The sequence below is a fragment of the Ctenopharyngodon idella genome, chromosome 18 (genome assembly GCF_019924925.1).
Source record: "Ctenopharyngodon idella isolate HZGC_01 chromosome 18, HZGC01, whole genome shotgun sequence".
Lineage (NCBI taxonomy): Eukaryota > Metazoa > Chordata > Actinopteri > Cypriniformes > Xenocyprididae > Ctenopharyngodon > Ctenopharyngodon idella.
This window is the reverse complement of record NC_067237.1, coordinates 7,287,466-7,305,592: the sequence shown is the minus strand read 5'-3', so window position 1 is coordinate 7,305,592 and position 18,127 is coordinate 7,287,466. Positions and strand designations below refer to the sequence as shown.

The 18,127-nt window shown below is 36.4% G+C and overlaps 2 protein-coding genes across 2 annotated transcripts; one reads left to right on the top strand and one right to left on the bottom strand.

The window, feature by feature from the left end:
- The first annotated feature begins 3,308 nt into the window (after positions 1-3,308).
- Positions 3,309-8,221, top strand: LOC127499855 (uncharacterized). The gene is made up of 3 exons (XM_051870492.1): positions 3,309-4,579; positions 4,711-4,845; positions 7,777-8,221. The coding sequence occupies exons 1-3, from the start codon at positions 4,114-4,116 to the stop codon at positions 7,995-7,997; spliced, it is 822 nt and encodes a 273-aa protein (XP_051726452.1). The 5' UTR covers positions 3,309-4,113; the 3' UTR covers positions 7,998-8,221.
- A 5,478-nt stretch (positions 8,222-13,699) lies between these two features.
- On the bottom strand, positions 13,700-18,060 carry polr2i (RNA polymerase II subunit I). Its single transcript, XM_051870986.1, has 6 exons — positions 17,867-18,060; positions 17,715-17,769; positions 17,333-17,406; positions 14,539-14,613; positions 14,386-14,437; positions 13,700-14,078 (listed from the first exon to the last, which is right to left on the bottom strand). Exons 1-6 carry the CDS (start codon positions 17,926-17,928, stop codon positions 14,016-14,018), a joined length of 381 nt encoding a protein of 126 aa, XP_051726946.1. The 5' UTR covers positions 17,929-18,060; the 3' UTR covers positions 13,700-14,015.
- Positions 18,061-18,127: the final 67 nt, after the last annotated feature.

Genomic DNA, 18,127 nt, shown 5'->3' with positions numbered 1-18,127 from the left:
CATTGCAGCTCCAAAGAGCTTTAAACGATACCAGACGAGGAATAAGGGTCTTATCTAGCGAAACGATTGGCCATTTTCGAAAAAAATGTAAATGTATATGCTTTATAAAAAAAAATTATTGCCTTCTGAGTGCTTCCGCCAAAACTGTACTTTTGTATTCTTCAAAAAGCTTACGCTGTATGTCCTACGCCTTCCCTATTCAACTTACGGAAAAAATGTAACTGCCGCTGCATTCGTTCCGTAAGTAGAAAAGGGAAGGCATAGGACATACAGCGTAAGCTTTTTGAAGAATACGAAAGTAACTATTTGTCATAATGTACTTTAAATAATATTATGTCAGAAAGATATCAGCTCTGCTTTTGTTCATAAATACAAGTAATGATGTTGTACAATGAGGACGTCATCACGTCGCCGGAAATAGAGTCATAAGTGTCCCAATGTGTAGTGAGCCAGCGTCCTTTACTGTCCTTACCAGTGCCCGAATTCGTGTACACGAAATACTGATTCACGAGCTCGGGAGCTAAGGAACTGATTGAGACACACCCGATGACAACACACAAAGAGTCCAAACAAACAAGACTCTGACAACTATGATGTAATTTTATGTTTGAAACCTTTCATATAAACATTTTTTAAAATATATATCAGTAGTTTTAAAGCTGTTGAGAGAGATGACTCAAAAACTTTTGTCCAGTAATTTGTATATTCTCAAAGTTCAGGGTGGCACAACTGCAAACATGGCTCTTTTATTATGAATTGATAAGGTAATAATAACACTAAGCATGATAGTGCAGCATCCAGAGGAGCCCAATTGATCCTTGTGGCAAACTGAAAAGGTTTTTCTCTCAAATACTAATAAAAATAGCTACTTTCAAGGATGGATAGATTGGTACACTTTCCATATCAGATGGTACAACCAATGTAAAACAAGGAAAATGCTAACTTCTTTATTCTATTTAAAAATTAGCAAAAGCTAACACAGACTTCCAAATAGAAGCCTGTTCAGTATAAGATTAGTTGCAAAAGTCAAGTAGTGCAACCAGAAAGTCAGGTGGCTCAACTGCAATGTTTGCAAATATTTGGTTAAATATTAATGAATTTAAAAAGATTTTTTTTTTTTTTTTAAATACCTTTTTTGAAGCTTTATTTGTCATATCACATGATCATTGTTGATCATTGTTGATCATTGTGGGGGGCAATGCATAATAAATATATTGTCTTACTGCATGTTGGATAAAATTATGGACCTCCAATTCAATATAATGCAGAGCAGAGTAGAACACCATACCGGGGAAAAAAGAATGACACAAACACGAGAAGTGCTGTTCACTCAAAGTCAAAGTTTATTGAGCTCGCTGTAACTTATATAGCAAAGTCTAGCCAACTTAAAACAAAGGAAAGCTAAATTCATGTATGGTCTCATCATCCATTTTACAGAAGTATTAAGGAGTGAACAACTCCTTATAGGCATGAATAGAACAGTGTGGCTCTTATAGGAAATAACAAGATACTCCTTAAAGGTGTAAGTGACTACAAAAAAAATAAAAACAAGAAAAGATAACAATAAGAAAAGGGAGCAAAACGCTTTGTTCTTAACACTGCACTATCCAGTATCCTCACTAAATTTCCCCCCCAATTGTTTATCATTAGTTTATACAGGTGAAACAGTAAATTAAAATGCATTCTTTAAAACAATTAAGTCTTAACCCTTCTTGTTGGTTCTCAAATAAATGCATTTTGTTTCAGAAAAAAAAAAAAAAAAACTCATCAAGAATAGGATTTTATTGTAGTATGTTACCTCTGTTGCTTTTTCTTTTATGGGAACATGTCATATGTAAAAATATACAAATATTCATACTCGGATATTTTATATACCCGTATATATAGGCTACGTCAATGACCACTAGGCGTCCACGGTTCCGCGGTTAAGAAACACTATAAAACAGATTTCAACTGATTCAAATGCGATTGCCACGGATCACAAACGAAACAGCAGTTTGACTTAAATAAATAGGAATTTTGACATAAATTTTAGTCATTATTATTTTCCATGCATTTGACGTAGAAATTAAAATTAAAACTTCATGTACGTGTATGCCTGCTAAATACACACATTGAAACCGAAAGGAAAATGGAGGTTCAAAACAGCCTACCGTAGATTAATACTAAGAGTAGAAAGACCGATAACATGTTCCGTATGTTCCTTGGAACATGTACATGTTCCAATATGTTCCAATATGATTTCCTTGGCTGATTAAACTGTTGACTTTTCAGCACACATTTTTCCTAGTTCGATATACACGTCAATTTTATAGACTTATATAAGCAACAACATCCCCCTTCAAAACGTTTACTTGAAGCGATAAGAAAACGTATTCAGTGCCAACAACTTGTTGCCGTGACATCCGCTAGAAAACCAGCAGTGGGAACGCCTACTAGAGGTAGCCTACTGTAGGCATTTAGCGACAGTCACTGGTGATGTGAACAAGGTGTTTTTATACGGCGGTTCACTGCGTGATTAAAGTGCTTGACAGGCAGCCAAGTAATATGGTTAACGCTTTAATTTTGTTCTTTGTGTGTTTGTGGCATCTGGTTGGTAAGTTATGAGTGTTTTTATTACGATCTTTCATGCATTTTTTGGAAATAATAAACGCTTTGGTTCTTATATAAAGTTTTTCGATTTCTTAGCTCTTAAATATCTTAACAAACGTAATTTCAGTCATTCGTTTTGGGGCCTGCTGAGAAATGAAGTGGAAGAGGTTCTAAAACAAAATGTATTACTTTGTTTTAAATTAGTCTGACTCTGATCCAAATAAATAGCTGACACTGAATTCCTGAAAAATCATTGTTTTTATCGCTAATAAGATCCCACTTTAACCCTCTGGTGCTCTTTGATCAAAAATGACTGTTCTTTATATTTTCCTCAGTGAACTGAATATACAATATTTTAGTTTCATACTGTTTTTTTATTATTTAATATTTTGTATTTTTTAAAAGATTTTTATATTTACACAGTAGTTATAATCCAAATATTGAATGCTTTAGCTCTTTGGAGGTCTTTTTAAAGACAACACTGGAAAAAGTTTGAAAAGTGAACTTTAAAAAAGTTATAGAATTTTATATTTATTGTTATGAAAAATCCACAAAAAGTTAGAATCAACTTTTTTGAGGTTGATATCTCAAAAAATGAGCTTTCAGTAAGATTTTGTTTGAGCACAGTAACAAATGTTTCCACTAGATGAAATTCGTCTCCCATTCATTTCCAATGAGTTTCAATAAAGTCAAGTTTTGTATCATTCCGATGAAGTAAAAACTTCTATGAAGCAAAACTTAAGGGTGGGGTATCCATTTTTTCAACTACACTGTTTGGAAGTTAGTCGGGCCGATGCCAACAACAAACATCTAACCAGTCAGCATTAGGGGGCGTATGATGGTTGTGGAGACAGAATGAGCAAGAGGGAGATTTGAAAAAAAAAAAAAAACACAGAAAGAAAAATGATGAGACAATACAAAAGAGCTCAAAAGAATAGCACTGGAAATAAAGGTTTATGACTGGGCAAGTGCTTTAGGACACGCGTTAATATTAGAAAAACTTTCCAGCGCTGGAGAGAGCTAAGCGGGAAGGCCTGAAAACAGATGTGGAGGCTGCTTTGAACCTGCTTCTCATGTGAGTAAAACTGGGTTTGAGTGTCATGATTGTCTGGAGCTGCTGTGCTGTTGGCGATTGACAACAAACTCTTGTTTGTATTTACTCTTGTGTACTGTATGTTCATTTTTTGTGCTTCCTTGTCGTTCGTTCATCAACTGCGCTTTATTTTTCGTGAAGCATTTTGTTGCACGTCAGTTGTGATAAACAGACACCCACTCTCGTATTGCGTGTGTAACAGTGGCTAGGTAGCGAGAGTTGTGCAGGTAAACCACTGTACACTGACTATCATTAGAGAATGTGGTGTTTAGCGTCATTTATAGCGCACTCGCCTCGCATGCCAGAAGCGGACGGCTCGGGGTTCAAGACTGACTCGGAGCAGGGTGGTTAAGATTGGAGAGTTAGTTTTGGAGGTGGAGCAATGAAGAGAGGGGTGTGTTTTTTTGGGCTGATTTCAAATATCAACAATGTCCAACAGCGTTGTTGAAAAAATGGATACCCCACCTTTAAAAATTTCCAGTCAAATACGACCTAAGACTACCAGAGGATTAAAGTCTTTCTTTACTGCAGTTCTTTTTTTTTTATCCTGTTACAAAATATATTCCTTTTTTTTTCTAGATGCAACAGATGAAATGAGGACAGTATCATTGACGGAGGGAAATTCTGTCACTTTACACACCGATGCTAATAAGGTACAGAAATATATGTTGATACAGTGGAGGTTTGGAAGCACAAGAATAGCTGAAGTCAGCAAGCTCACGCAAACCAACTCGACATATGATGGTCCTGCGGAGAGATTCAGAGACAGACTGAAATTGGATCAGAATGGATCTCTGACCATCACAAACACCAGAACCACAGACTCTGGACTTTATACAGTAACAGTTATCAGCAAAGAGACCAGCTACGTGAGTTTCAATCTTACAGTCAATGGTGAGTAACATTCTTTCTTTGAATTATATCTTTTTGTTTTCGACATTCCTTACATGCTTATGATATTAAATGGCTTTAACTCCAAGTGTGTGTGATGAGACTAATGTCACAGTATCATCTGTCTTTATCAGAATCTCCACAAAGTACCTCATCTTTAGAAAGATCATCAAGCTCCAATTTTTTGTCAACCAGCTGTGTGGTAAATAATTTAACCATAAACCAGACTGAGCATGCTAACATTACCGAACTAAATCAGCCAAGTTCAGGTACGTCACTCGTAATATATGTGAGAACTCTTTTATTGTGTTCAGTCAGTGTGAAACAAATTTTTGTAAAGCTTTCACTTTGAAAGTCTGACAGAAGCGAGAATGGAAACCACACGTGTGCTGACAAAACCTATTCAAAGCTGTTGCTTTATGTTACTGCTGATAGGTGCTAAACAATCAACCACATTAACCAATTAAAATGGCAAGATTTTCATTTACATTACATTTATGCATTTGGCAGATGATTTTATCCAAAGCCACTTAACATTGCATTCAAAGTTTACATTTGATCAGCTCATGCACTCATAGAGAAAGAATGACTGTTTGTGCACTTGCTTAAGTGCACAAACAGAGAGAGCAGCCTGCAGATGAGCTCGCGTGTGAGCGTGAGTAGGGGTGTTGCTTTAGAAAACATTTTTGCTTGAAGCAAAAATAGTTATTGGAGAAACAATTACATTATCACACAGGTTTCTAGGAGAGCTGAGATTAAAGATCGGCTGAAGCTTTATAATTACATTATGTGACCCGTGCTGGCAAAATGAGTCACAATGGGCAAATTTTCAAAAATGAGCTATTTTCACATTCTCTACTAAAAAACCTTCTAAATGATGTATGATTTTTGGAATCCGACAAATGACTGAGCTACACCTGTTTGAAGTCAATAGAGTCAATTTTGAGAAAAATCAAGTTTTCTGAAGGTTCCAAAACAAAATCACCATACCTTAAAATCCCTGGTAATAGCACCAAATTTGGCACAAACCAAGTCAAAACCCATATCTGTAGGGGGAAAAAATTATATATATATTCAACTTTTTTCAATGATTCCACAATTGTTTGATTAACATTAATGAAACAGACAGCCTATACATTAAGACCTACTGTATCACATGGATCTAATATAATGTACTGTAATATGATGGATCTAATATATTTTGTTAAACATCAGATGTTTTCCCCAACAGTTAACCAGATGTTCACTTAAGACATAATGGACAATGTTTGCATGATTACTCGCCAAGACAGATTTTTGAAACACTGTAATTCTGTGTATAGGCCAATGTGGATATCGGGATGCGGCGTCTTTGGCTGCGTTTACACTTGGCATTAACATGCGACCTGTATCTGGATGTTGTCCACATGCGCATTGAAAAGACAAGTGTAAACGCGTTTGTGATCGGAATGTTATCCGATCAACGTGTCCTGGTTTGGAGGTAGTCGAGTACGCATTGTGGTCAGATCTCAGTGTAATGTAAACGCGATCCAGCCACCGTATCTACATTCAGAGGGCGATGTCATTTAAATCCCCGCGCAGTCTCTCCGCGTGGCTGTCAGAAAATAATGGACAGACGCAGTTTTGACAAGAAATTAAACTTATTTGAACTTTACAATAAACGTCTCTCTTTAAAACAGTTTATTTAGACTTACATGATACCTTGTGTGTCATTTTCTTTTTAATTGTGCAACATTATCTAAACGAGGCGATTGCGTATGTTTTTATTGTTTCAGTTTATTAATATCCCAATATTGCACGCTATAACTTTAAACCTGGATGATGTGACTTGTTTAACATGATCAACCCTGTTATTTTTCAACTCTGGAAGTATTTTTTCATTTAATTTTTTTTTAAATTATTATTATTTGACCTAAGACTGGAGATTGCATCGGAAAGTAAAGCAAGTGAGTGAAAGCAATAGGACATTGTTTAATTTGTATCGTCTTTACTCTTATCTGGTGTCGTATAGCCTAAGCCTAACCCTTGTTTATTTCTAATTAATGCTCTTTAATGTGATATGCGTTCTTTTATTTCTTTATACAAAGTGTTCGGATTCTGCCGTTAAATATTACACAAACAATACAAATGCTTGCGCGCTCCTTTCAATCATGAAATGCGTCGAAATAATTTTTTTCATCATACAAGATTAATGTTGGGAAACTTAAATTGGTAGATTAAGTTCTCTATTTGTGATCGATTTTACTTTTGTGGAATAAATCACAAAAATCCCATGCTGTGTGCACTGCATTGATAGGCTAAAGTTAAAGTTGTTTAACGCTATGAAGCCATTTGAAGCTTCTGCCTTTCGAACGTGCCTAATTTAAATATTCTGCGGGAAACAAATCCGATCAGTTATCCAGATACAGAGGCCACTTGATGTGAACAAATGTAAATGCGCCATTTCCTGATTGGCTAATGATCTGATCTGCTTGATCAAATCACGGTGATCGCATGTTAATGCCAAGTGTAAACGCAGCGTTTGTGTGCGCGCTTCGGATCTGTCAGTCAACGCGAATAAGATCGTTTTGTTTACATCAGCATGAGTTTGAAAATCACATTTCAGTGGTTCAGACTCATGCCATCGAGAATACGCTGTGAATATTCACAAAGTTGTAATGCTGCGCTTTACAGCGATATCAAAAACTTGTGCCGAGGGGAAGATCCAATAGTCCAGAATCGAGCAAAGAACAAATGGCATTTTTCATGGACAAATTAGCCTACTCCTCTCAGAAAACGTACAAATAATAATACTTTTAGATGTTTCATTTCTATTTGGAGCATTGGGATCGCTAAATGAGGGCTTAATAAACTCATTTTTGTGAAAACCTCAAAATTGACATTTATCACTTGTTTTGGCTGTAGCTCGAAATTAGCCCGGGCGCATTCCCACTCATTTTGCCAGCACGGGCAAAATATTAAATTTTTCAGGACATTATATTAAATAATCCTAGATAAAGTTATTTGACTAAGCAAAGAAAGTTTGTATGCAAACCCCCTCAAACTTGCACACACAGTAAAGCTTGTGGATTCATTGCTTTTTTAACGGATGCTTGAACTCATAATAATAACCCACAAAAATGTCACCTAGGCCTAAGTCTATTTGAAAGAGATCTAAATGCACGATTCTAATTCAGCTTTTTTTTCTTTTTCTTTTTCAGACCACATCCACTGTTGTGGTTTTGTTGAAACTGTGATTCGATTGGTTCTCTCTGCTCTGGTGGGCATGGCTACTGTTGCTTTTCTGGTTTATGACATGAGATCTACAAGAAGTGAGCTGATCAGACCAGAAAAGACGAGGCATCACTGTCAGACTCACAGACTAAAATCAGACCGTCAGTATGAAATGAGCAGAAGTTTTAGTTCCAGATATGTTTGTTGAAGTTTGCTGGTATATTCCCCAAGATAGATAAAACACGCATTAATATTTCCTGTACTTGCATTGGTATTTATTAATATACATTTTTTTTCATTCATTGGCCATTTATTGATTGCATATGCTCAGAATATGATTTTGATTGATCTATTAAGTGTGTTAATGATTCCATAAGCTCAAAGTTCTCTTGCACCCTTTAAATGGCTCTCGGGGGAAGGTGACTTTCAATAAAAATTTATTTTTACAACCTAGTGAAGAGCTTTTGTTTTTCTCTGTTCTACTGTCCACTTTTATAACCCCCTTAAACAAGAATTCAAATAGGAGTTTGATTCACAGAATTAACGTGATTTACTAGCAGCTCAGATTGTGAGTCGACACCTTCTGTGGTCTCACTAACATTTTTGGTTACCATTGACTCCATTGTGTGAACAACATAAACACCAAATGAAAAATTACAAGTGGAAACTCTGGATTTTCTTTGAGCCCTGAGTTTCAGAGTTGTGGGCGTATCAGTGAGAAAACATGGTGGAAGCAATAGACATATCTGCAGTTTACATGGATTTAGGCAATGTTTTTCATAAACACTTCCAGTTATAGCCTGCTGGTTGAACCTCTCTTCACAATCCAGATAACAATCAATAATCAATGTGTTTGGGATTAAAAATCACACTAGCAAACGTTAGATTTGGTGAAAATAACACCAACAACTTTAAATCAAAACAAAAATCGGCCATGTCAGGCTAATTAACAGTTCCAAGCTTGATATATTGCTGAAATATTGAAAGTTTATCATAACATTTGTTTAACAGATGCCACAAGGATTTTATATCAACATTTTTGATACCATAGAAACTTCATAATTCTTGTCACAAATGTCAATATCACAAAAAAGTACTAGCCTAAATAAATAAAACTCAAGCTCACTGAAGACAATTAAACAGTTAGTGATGAAATAAGAATAAGAAACTAATTACAAGCAATAGGACAAAAAACTGCAGGAGAACAAATAAATAATAAATGCTATATGCATTGTATAAATTAATCAAATGTATAAAAACACAGCAAAGTCTTCATTGTGTAAATTAAATATATATTTACTCGTATTAAAGTTACAAAAGTGGAATAGTCAAGAGCAGTGAGAGATTTACTCTCTTCTGTTGTTTGATTAATATGAATGACAGACAGCAGGAAAATTAGACAGCTGTCGCTTTAAGAGCTGCCCGTGTCCTTTATACTGTAATACGTGCGTTTAAATGAATGTGCCTGCTTCTTAATGTGCATACTATCCATCCTAAATAGTATGTGACGTTAGTAATTTTCAATAGTATTTAGGGCGGATAGGGTGGATAGTCTGCACTTTGGGATGCAGGGTGTGGTTACGAGGATACTTGCAAAGATGGGCATTTTGACACACACACGTATGTATATTTAACCATTCAAGGCCAATAAAGTGCCAGATATAACTCCATTCAAAACTCACGCTCTGTGAGCAACGGATGTGTCTGCGTCTCTCAGACAGCGCTCAGAAACAGTCTCTCGCGCATATGGAGAGATGAGTTGTCTTTAGCTGCTGACTGCTGAAGGCTCAAAATCACTTGTTTTAAACCGCAATGCTTAAAAATGCATGCAAATGTTAAGTTTTCGTTACCACGCAGCACAGCAACCTCACGTGAATGAGTAACACACCCCTAAATCTACCCTTCACAGAAAAATTTCAGCACTTTTACATTTTTAAAAAAACATCATTTAGTATGTTTATTAATCCATTTCCCCCATGGGGACTGCTGGCTGGTTCCCACAATGTAGGTGATATATAATCTTAGGGTGTAGTTTATTATATAAACTTAGGGTGTATTTACACCAGGAAAGTCCGCTAGTTCACTTGCTTTGGTCTGGACCAAATACAACGTTGACTTTTTTGTTTGTTTGGTGTGGTTTGCTTTCACACTGCCCTTTTTGCAAGTGAACCAATATTTGTATACAAACCCACATGTGAGCTAAGGTCATCCATTCATTGGACAGAAATTCTCAAGCAGAGTTCATTTGGAACCGGACCGAGACCACCTCTTCAGTTGGGTCTCGGTATGGTCGTTTGGTCCGCACCTGAGTGCAATTGCTGTATTCACACCTGCCCAAAAGATCCGCACCAAGGGGGAAACAAAATTGAGTTCGATTCAATTGAACCAAACAAGACAGGTGTGAATACACCCTTAATGTCTTTGCACACTGAGTCCGAAATTTTCGTATTCATCATCCTAAATTCGCACAGAAACTTGCACACTGAGTCTGATACGTAGTAAATTGATCCATTGTGAAAAAATTTGCAAAACAATACAAAATGGAGTCTTCGAGCAGTGAGGATGATTTTGCTGTCATCTCTCTTCTTAAAAAGAGAAATAGGAAATATTGGGTCCATCCAATCCTGAGATTGCGGAGAGGAAGGAGAGTTTCACCTCCTTATCATGGAGCTGCGGGATTATCCAGAGCGATTCAAAGTTTACTTCAGGATGTCAGTGGCTTAATTTGATGCTTTGCTAGTGATACTGGAGCCACACATTTAAAGGGTTAGTTCACCCAAAAATGAAAATAATGTCATTTATTACTCACTCTCATGTCGTTCTACACCAAAAAAACAAAATAACGACTTTTTAACGATATCTAGTGATGGCCGATTACAAAACATTGCTTCGAATCTTTTGTTTCGAATCAGTGATTCGGATCGCGTGTGAAAATGCCAAACTGCTGAAATCACATGACTTTGGCGCTCCGAATCACTGATTCGAAACAAAAGATTTGAAGCAGTGTTTTGAAATCGGCCATCACTAGGTATCACTGAAAAGTCTATATTTTGTATTTTTGGCACACAAAAAGTATTCTCAATGCTTTATAATATTAAGGTAGATCTACTGAACTCGCATGAACTGTTTTAAATATGTTTTGAGTACCTTTCTGGATCTTGAGAAGTTCAGTGGCATTGCTGTCTATAGAGGCCTCACTGAGCCATCAGATTTCATCAAAAATATCTTAATTTGTGTTCCGAAGATGAACAGGTCTTGCGGGTGTAGAACGACATGAGGGTGGGTAATAAATAACATTATTTTCATTTTTGGGTGAACTAACCCTTTAAAAGAAGACCACCAATATACACGTATACGATCACTTGTACGGTGGCTTTGAATTGTCAAAACACCTCTAAAATGCTTGCGGATGTGAAAAACGCAGAAAATCAAACACGATCCGAATTTTTTTTTTTATGACGGACGAAAGTTTCGGAAGCAGTGTGTCAACGTGATTGACACAACGTGAGGTCGTATTTATTTTTTTAACATGCGAAAATTTCTGACTCGGTGTGCAAAGACCTTAAATGTCTAATGTTAATTTTTGTTTGACACCAGGTAGTCCAGGCTATGCTCGAAGCAGCAAGCAGGATTTGCTGCCATCTTGGAAGTGACGTCGACTGTCTCACTGAGGTCAAGGTTGATTGATCTGTCCTGAGTTCACAGGTTGGATGTCCGACATCGAGCGGCGTTCCAGACGTTATTTCCAAGTAGCAGGAGGGAAAATCCAAATTCCCAGCTGTCTAGAAAGCAGCATAAGACAAGGTATAGCCTACTCTGAAACACTGACCTCAAATAAGACCTAACACTTCTCTTTTGTTGAAAACAGCCGGTTATAAGCGCTTCTCATTACAAATTTCTGAGGATGGTTGCAGCATGTTGAATTTTCAAATGCACAAATAAACAGCCCAAATTTCAAATAAACAGCAGAAACTCAGAGCAGATGCAGATATGGGTTTGTGTGGAGCAGCATTTAATGTGAACCATGCGCTCTGAAACACTGAAAACACCAATCATCAGCAGCTTGTGTGTAAAAGAACACAGTGCTGTTCTGTGTTCACTCTGAAACACGCAGTTCACATATTTATTTAATTAAATCACAGCCTATGCGATTTGATAATCATATCAAGATTTAGGTTTTATTTAGATTTATTTCTACTCTAAGCCAGCATGATAAAAACAGTATCTGTTATCCAAACCTCAGAAGTTAAAACGAATACTTTTTAATAGGAATACACCGATACCAGTATCGGTATCGGGCGATACCAAGCTCGTGTACTTGTACTCATACGTAGGCTAACTGACAGAATTTTCCGTGCACAGAGACACCGGCGGCAGCAGCAGAAACAATGTCAGCATCAGGGATGTGGAAATACTTCAAAATTAATGATGACAACCCACACATTGCGAACTGCATGCTTTCAATCACAATTCGTTATCGATTAGTGAAGGCGGGATAGGCGGAATCAGTGGCGCCTGCAGCCGTACGGCTGTACGCACTGTGCGTACCATGAGAGGGCGCTAATTAATGCCGTTTTTATTTTTTACATAATTGATTCTTAAAATCGATCTGCGTACACAAGACATATTAAGAAAGCAAGAGAGAATGAGAATAAATAAAGGTGTGCGTTTGTGTGTTGTAAAGTCAAATGTGTGTATGTGCGTGCGTGGGTGGGCGATATGGGTGAAAAGAAATCTGATTGGATAGTTTAGTTTCGTCGTTTTTTCCACACATGAAAAATGACGTTACAGATAATTAATGTTTAAAAACAGGCTCAAAATGAGTAAATGCTCTCTAAAACAGCTAAATTCGACTGAAATATTTGCAAAAAGGCCTAAAACTATTGAGTAGGGATGGAGAAATGAAGCCTCTTAAATCTTTGAAGCTTTTCTCTAAATGTTCGGGAAAGGTTTCAAAGCATCAAGAGTGTCGAAAACAGTGCCATCTTGTGGCAGGTAAAATTTACAGCAGCCATAAACCTGAGTGCGCAGCTCCGTTGTTTTATCCATTAAGCACAAATAAAAGCCTGTTTTGTTTTTATACTGTTTATATATGACAGAACATATGATAATGTAATATAGGCTACAGGCTTATATATTTAAAATGTTTAGTAAATGGACTTGAAGTTCCATATAGTAGTGGTCTGGGTTCAAACATTCTGACACGCAAAGTGAAGCATTCACGTGACTGGAAACAATGTGAGGCGTTAATCACATGCTTCTCTGAAAACAATACGCACATTTCGGGACAAAGTAGGTTACCCTGTGCGTCCCCTGAGATAAAATCCTGCAGGCGCCCCTGGGCGGAATCGCGCTGAATGACATCTCACGTAAATACAGTCGGTTATGGCTTAAATCGACGTAAACATTTGGGTGAAAACAGGATATGGGTCAGTATCCATGGATTCGGTCTTAAAGGGACCGTAGCCTATATTTGTCATTAATGTTAATAAAACAACAAAATATGTTAAATAAATGTATACATGGTAAATAAACCTATTGTATCTGAAAAACAAGTTTATTTCATTTGTATCTCTATAGTATTTGTTGTATTGTTTGTAAATTTCTTTTTATATAACAACAATTATATGCCCTTTGAAGGTTATTGTTCTTTAAGTTTGTGACAAGCACATAAAAACTATTACTTTTTTCATTAGAGTAACAATAAAGAAGCTGTCCTACATTCATTAGTCTCACTGTTGTGCTTGGAAAACTGTAACATCACCAAAAAAAGAGAGAGAGAAAGAGAGAAATTAATAAATGTATAGGCATCGGTATCGGCGAGTACCAGAAAAAAAGTATCGGTACTCGTACTCTGTCCTTAAAAAAACGGTATCGGTGCATCCCTTCTTTTTAAAATAAAAACTCATCTCACTTTTTGTAATCTTTTATTACAAACCTTCAAAAAATACAGTGTATAATATTAAAATGAGAAACTATAAACACTTTGGGGAAAAGTATGTCTCTGGCTTCATGTTGGTGTTTGTGCATCGGTCTAAGAGGGAAAAACTAAAACACGGTTTATTCACAAATGCATCAGTGACCTACAGTTGGGTCAAGGACCAGATACGTCCACTCCACAACATATGTCCTCTGAACTGAGAAAATAACTTGTAGGAATGGAACAGTAGTGACACGGGACCCCAGAACACCTCATCTTTTCACATCATTCATGGCTTTATCCTTCTCATTCAGTCCATCTGTGGCCACAGTGTGGGGCGGTGCAGACATAGTAAAGCCTCATGGCATCCTGCATTCAGAAAACACACCTTTTAAATTTCAGTTTTATGCTAGATATTCTTTGTGATACAACTGTAATTAAAATTCACAGAGAGGAATTCATTTCACTTCATTTATAGTCTGTTTGAGATCACCAAAATACAGGTCTTTTTTAACTTTTAATACCAGTCACAAAATCTGTCACGTGCATATAATGTATAATGTGCATGAAAGTTACTGTTAGTAGAGGAAAACACTGTTCACCAAGCAGTTAGCAAGACACATGGGTCTATCACTGCTGAAGAGCAGCAGCAAACAGTGTTTGTGCTTGTTATTACCTCAGCCTTCATGCTGTGAGACTGGAAGAACACTGCCTCCTTGTGGCCACACCTAAAAATCACAGATTCATTTTAAATTGGCCAATCATGAGAGCTTAAGGGAATTACCATTTTTAATATACATCTACATCAAGAAATATATTTATCACTCACTTTGGGCATGGGTGGTCCTCTGTCCGAGGCAGTGTTGGATCTTGGGCCACATCTGCAATGATCTGAGTGAGTTCACTTGCAGAGAAGAGGGACGAGACAAGGTTAGAGGTGTCCAGAAGAATCTCTTCAACTGATAAACATTATAGAATAACTGAATCACAGTTCATGTGTGGCAGGTGAAGCGTTTGTGCTTTGGATAACATTAAGGGCATGGCATCTTACACATGGAAGCCATCGGCACATGTTGCTATGTTGAGAAACATATCGAGTTTTGAGTGTCATGCCAGTGGAAATTGCGTAAATTGTGGCACCTCCATTAGTGGCTAACATGCCGCCATATGTTAAAACACTGCATTAATGGTGTAACATACGCACTCAAAAGCAGAACAATATTTATTTTATAGCATCTTATTTTCAGAAAAAAAAAATCTTTAAGCCAGTCTTTGTTGTAAGCATTATTACAGACCAGACTAGGGCTGGGTAAACAATATCGATTTCTCGATTTTAATCGATTCTCATTTTTACGAACCGATATCGATTATTAAATCCCAAGAATCGATTAGTCTAGTCTGATTTCAGTTGAAGAATGAACAGAACATGTAGCGCGCCTCCCATCCAATAAATCGCAATAATCTTGGTGCTTTGTTACTTTTGATATGAAGCAAAGTCTCAGATTTCAAATGACGTCCATCTTATGAGATTCAAAAAATAAATATCATTTTGGCGCGGTTTAATGTTACGTGACAGATCGCTTTAGCGCCTCAGTTAAAGAGAAGCGGCAGCGCGGAACGCACGTGAACATCCTCTCCGCTTTAATACCAGTTACAGCGCGAAATAAACATGACTAAACATCTTGAAGGTATGTTAAAATATACAGTACAACTTACCAAAATCCATATCATGTCTCGTGTAATAATAGCTTAATCCGTGTTTCAACCTCGGAAAGACAGAATGTCACATTTACCTCAGAAAAACATATTCAGTGACCATAAACTCATTAGTCAGCTAGAAAAATGAACTCTAGAGAGCAGCATTCTGATAAATATAGCTATGCACCGTTACATATTCATTATAATGTTCTTCAATATTTAATGCATGTTTGAATAAATCAGTTACGACAGCCACGATTTAAATGTTTATATTTATTAAAAAAAAATAAAATAAAAAAAAACTCACTTTTTGTAATCTTTTATTACAAACCTTAAAAAAAAATACAGTGTATAATATTAAAATGAGAAACTATAAACACTTTGGGATAAAGTATGAGTCTCTGGCTTCATGTTGGTGTTTGTGCATCGGTCTAAGAGGGAAAAACTAAAATTAAACACTGGTTTATTCACAATAACAACAATATAAATATAAATAAATGTGAACAAAGTTATCCTTTGGGGACATTTGCAGTTGAAGAAAGATAAATCGCAATGTTATCACAATACTTAGCATATCGTAAAATGTTTACAAGTGAAATAAAGTATTGTGATAATATTGTACTGTGGGGACTCTGGCAATTCCCACCCCTAATAACTATTAGAAGTTTCTTTCAAGTACTTTATAAATATTGTGATAATTTGTTACGCACAAATAACATAGTTTCTTCAAAATTAATAACTTAACACAACTTATGCAATTTACAAAATTCATATGCCATTTGGAATTTTTTGTTCATCTTGCACTTTCCAAGGTATACTGACCTACCAGCAAGCATGCAGCAGTATTCATAGTGATCCACAATAAATTTATGATACATTTATTCAATGAGTTTTTTTTTTTTTTTTTTTTTAGAATGAGCCATTTACGTGATCAACAACATACAACATTTAGTGCCACGTGCCACTAAAAAAACAGATGTGACACAGACTCTCTACATTGCACTTATTTTAAAAAAGTATGACTAAATTAAAGTTTTATTTACTATAGTCCTTTTTACCACAATGTAAAAAAAGTTAATACGCAAAAATATTTTTTTATTATTATTATTGCTTTTAATTGTAGTGATGGGTCGATCATGAATGATTCCTTCATTTTGAACGAATCTTTAATATGACTCGGGAACAGCGAGTAGTCTCAGAGAGCAATTGATTCATTTTGAGCAATGCATTTATTAGTCATTTCTGTTTCTCATAATTTGGCCTTGCCTGCATTATTGTTTTTTTTCTTATTCATTATGTGATCAATGTTTGGGTACGTAGAAGATTTTTGGGGGAATATGGCTATTAACGTAACATTTTAATTATATTCTACTGAAATGAACGAAATTACTTGAAAAAGATTTGTTCATTTTGCTGAACGAGATTCAAAGATCCAAGTCAGTAAAATGATCCGAACTTCCCATCACAATAGTGTTTTCTTCCCTGTTGTGATGTATATCCGTGTGAAACAGATTCTCGAACAAGAAAAAATGTAGGGCAGGCGGGGCTTGATTTTGATTGGATTGTTGTGGTTTGGTATCGCTATGATCTCATGTGAGTGACAGGTTGTCCCGCCCTCACATCGGTAAAGGTGTCATTAGAGAAGTTATTTTGATTAGATATTACAGAGGCATATGGACATAATTTAAAAAATAAAAATAACGATGTGCACGGATAATTCATTTATAAGAAATACTGCAATATACCATAAAAATAAGAATGGTAAATTCTGTAACGGTGACTTGAATGAATATCGCCACTATGGAGGTACCACTAAACACAGCGGCATGTGCCGAAGGCTTCTGTGCGTAAAATGCCTTGTCATTTGCTAATGTCAATACCTTTCGCATCGTCTCTGTAAAAAAAGAATATAGTAAGACACTCACTCAACCTCATGGGTGATTTTGTTCACATAGATGCAGCTGTTGTCGGCTTCCTGTTGATAGTCACAGTTTCTGCACTGAAAACATACATGAACACACAACTTGTTCTGTCAGATACGAAACATTAACCTGTCCTTATCTGAACACTTCACCTCTGTTAAACCTCTTATACAGGTTTCTGTGAACACCATCAGCCTCTTCAAAAGTTAGCTTAATGCATTGCAAATCATTAAAAGTTAGTTAGACCACATCTGTTTATTAAATCAAACTGTAATCCTTCCGGGTGAAACAATGTAAATCATAAAAAACACTCACTGATTAAACAACACTCTCCCTTGGATTAAAGGACAATTCATACAAACAGATATGCCAACAAATAACTTACAGCATAGAGCAGAATGCGGTTTTCTTTATCCTCTTTAGGATACAACATGTTATTACTGTGAAAAGAGAGAGAATGGCATGAGAGCCGCTAGTGCCATCAAAACAAACGCACATCAGATCAGCAACATGCGTATCAAATTCATTTAAACTCACCACTCCTGACAGAACCTGATGCCTACAAAACCAGGTTCATAAGTTCCACTGTCCAAATCCATGATAAAGTTACTGTAACTATGTATTAAAGGCTGTAGAGCTGATAGTGAGGACAAAAATCCGCCACTCCGTCGAAATTACTGGAAATAGTTTGTGCGCATGCGTGGCCTCCGCTTAGTGTTGTGTAAATAAATCACAGCGACTCCTCGTGGCGGCGGACAAACAATGATTTATCAGGAAAGGAGACGTTGTATTTATTGA

Coding starts and splice junctions, on each gene's coding strand:
- LOC127499855 (XM_051870492.1), top strand. CDS start 4,114: ATGTCCAACAGCGTTGTTGAAAAAATGGATACCCCACCTTTAAAAATT. Junction 4,580..4,710: donor TTTCAATCTTACAGTCAATG/GTGAGTAACATT, acceptor TGTCTTTATCAG/AATCTCCACAAAGTACCTCA. Junction 4,846..7,776: donor ACTAAATCAGCCAAGTTCAG/GTACGTCACTCG, acceptor TTTCTTTTTCAG/ACCACATCCACTGTTGTGGT.
- polr2i (XM_051870986.1), bottom strand. CDS start 17,928: ATGGATTTGGACAGTGGAACTTATGAACCTGGTTTTGTAGGCATCAGG. Junction 17,770..17,866: donor ATCAGGTTCTGTCAGGAGTG/GTGAGTTTAAAT, acceptor CTCTTTTCACAG/TAATAACATGTTGTATCCTA. Junction 17,407..17,714: donor ACCGCATTCTGCTCTATGCT/GTAAGTTATTTG, acceptor GTATGTTTTCAG/TGCAGAAACTGTGACTATCA.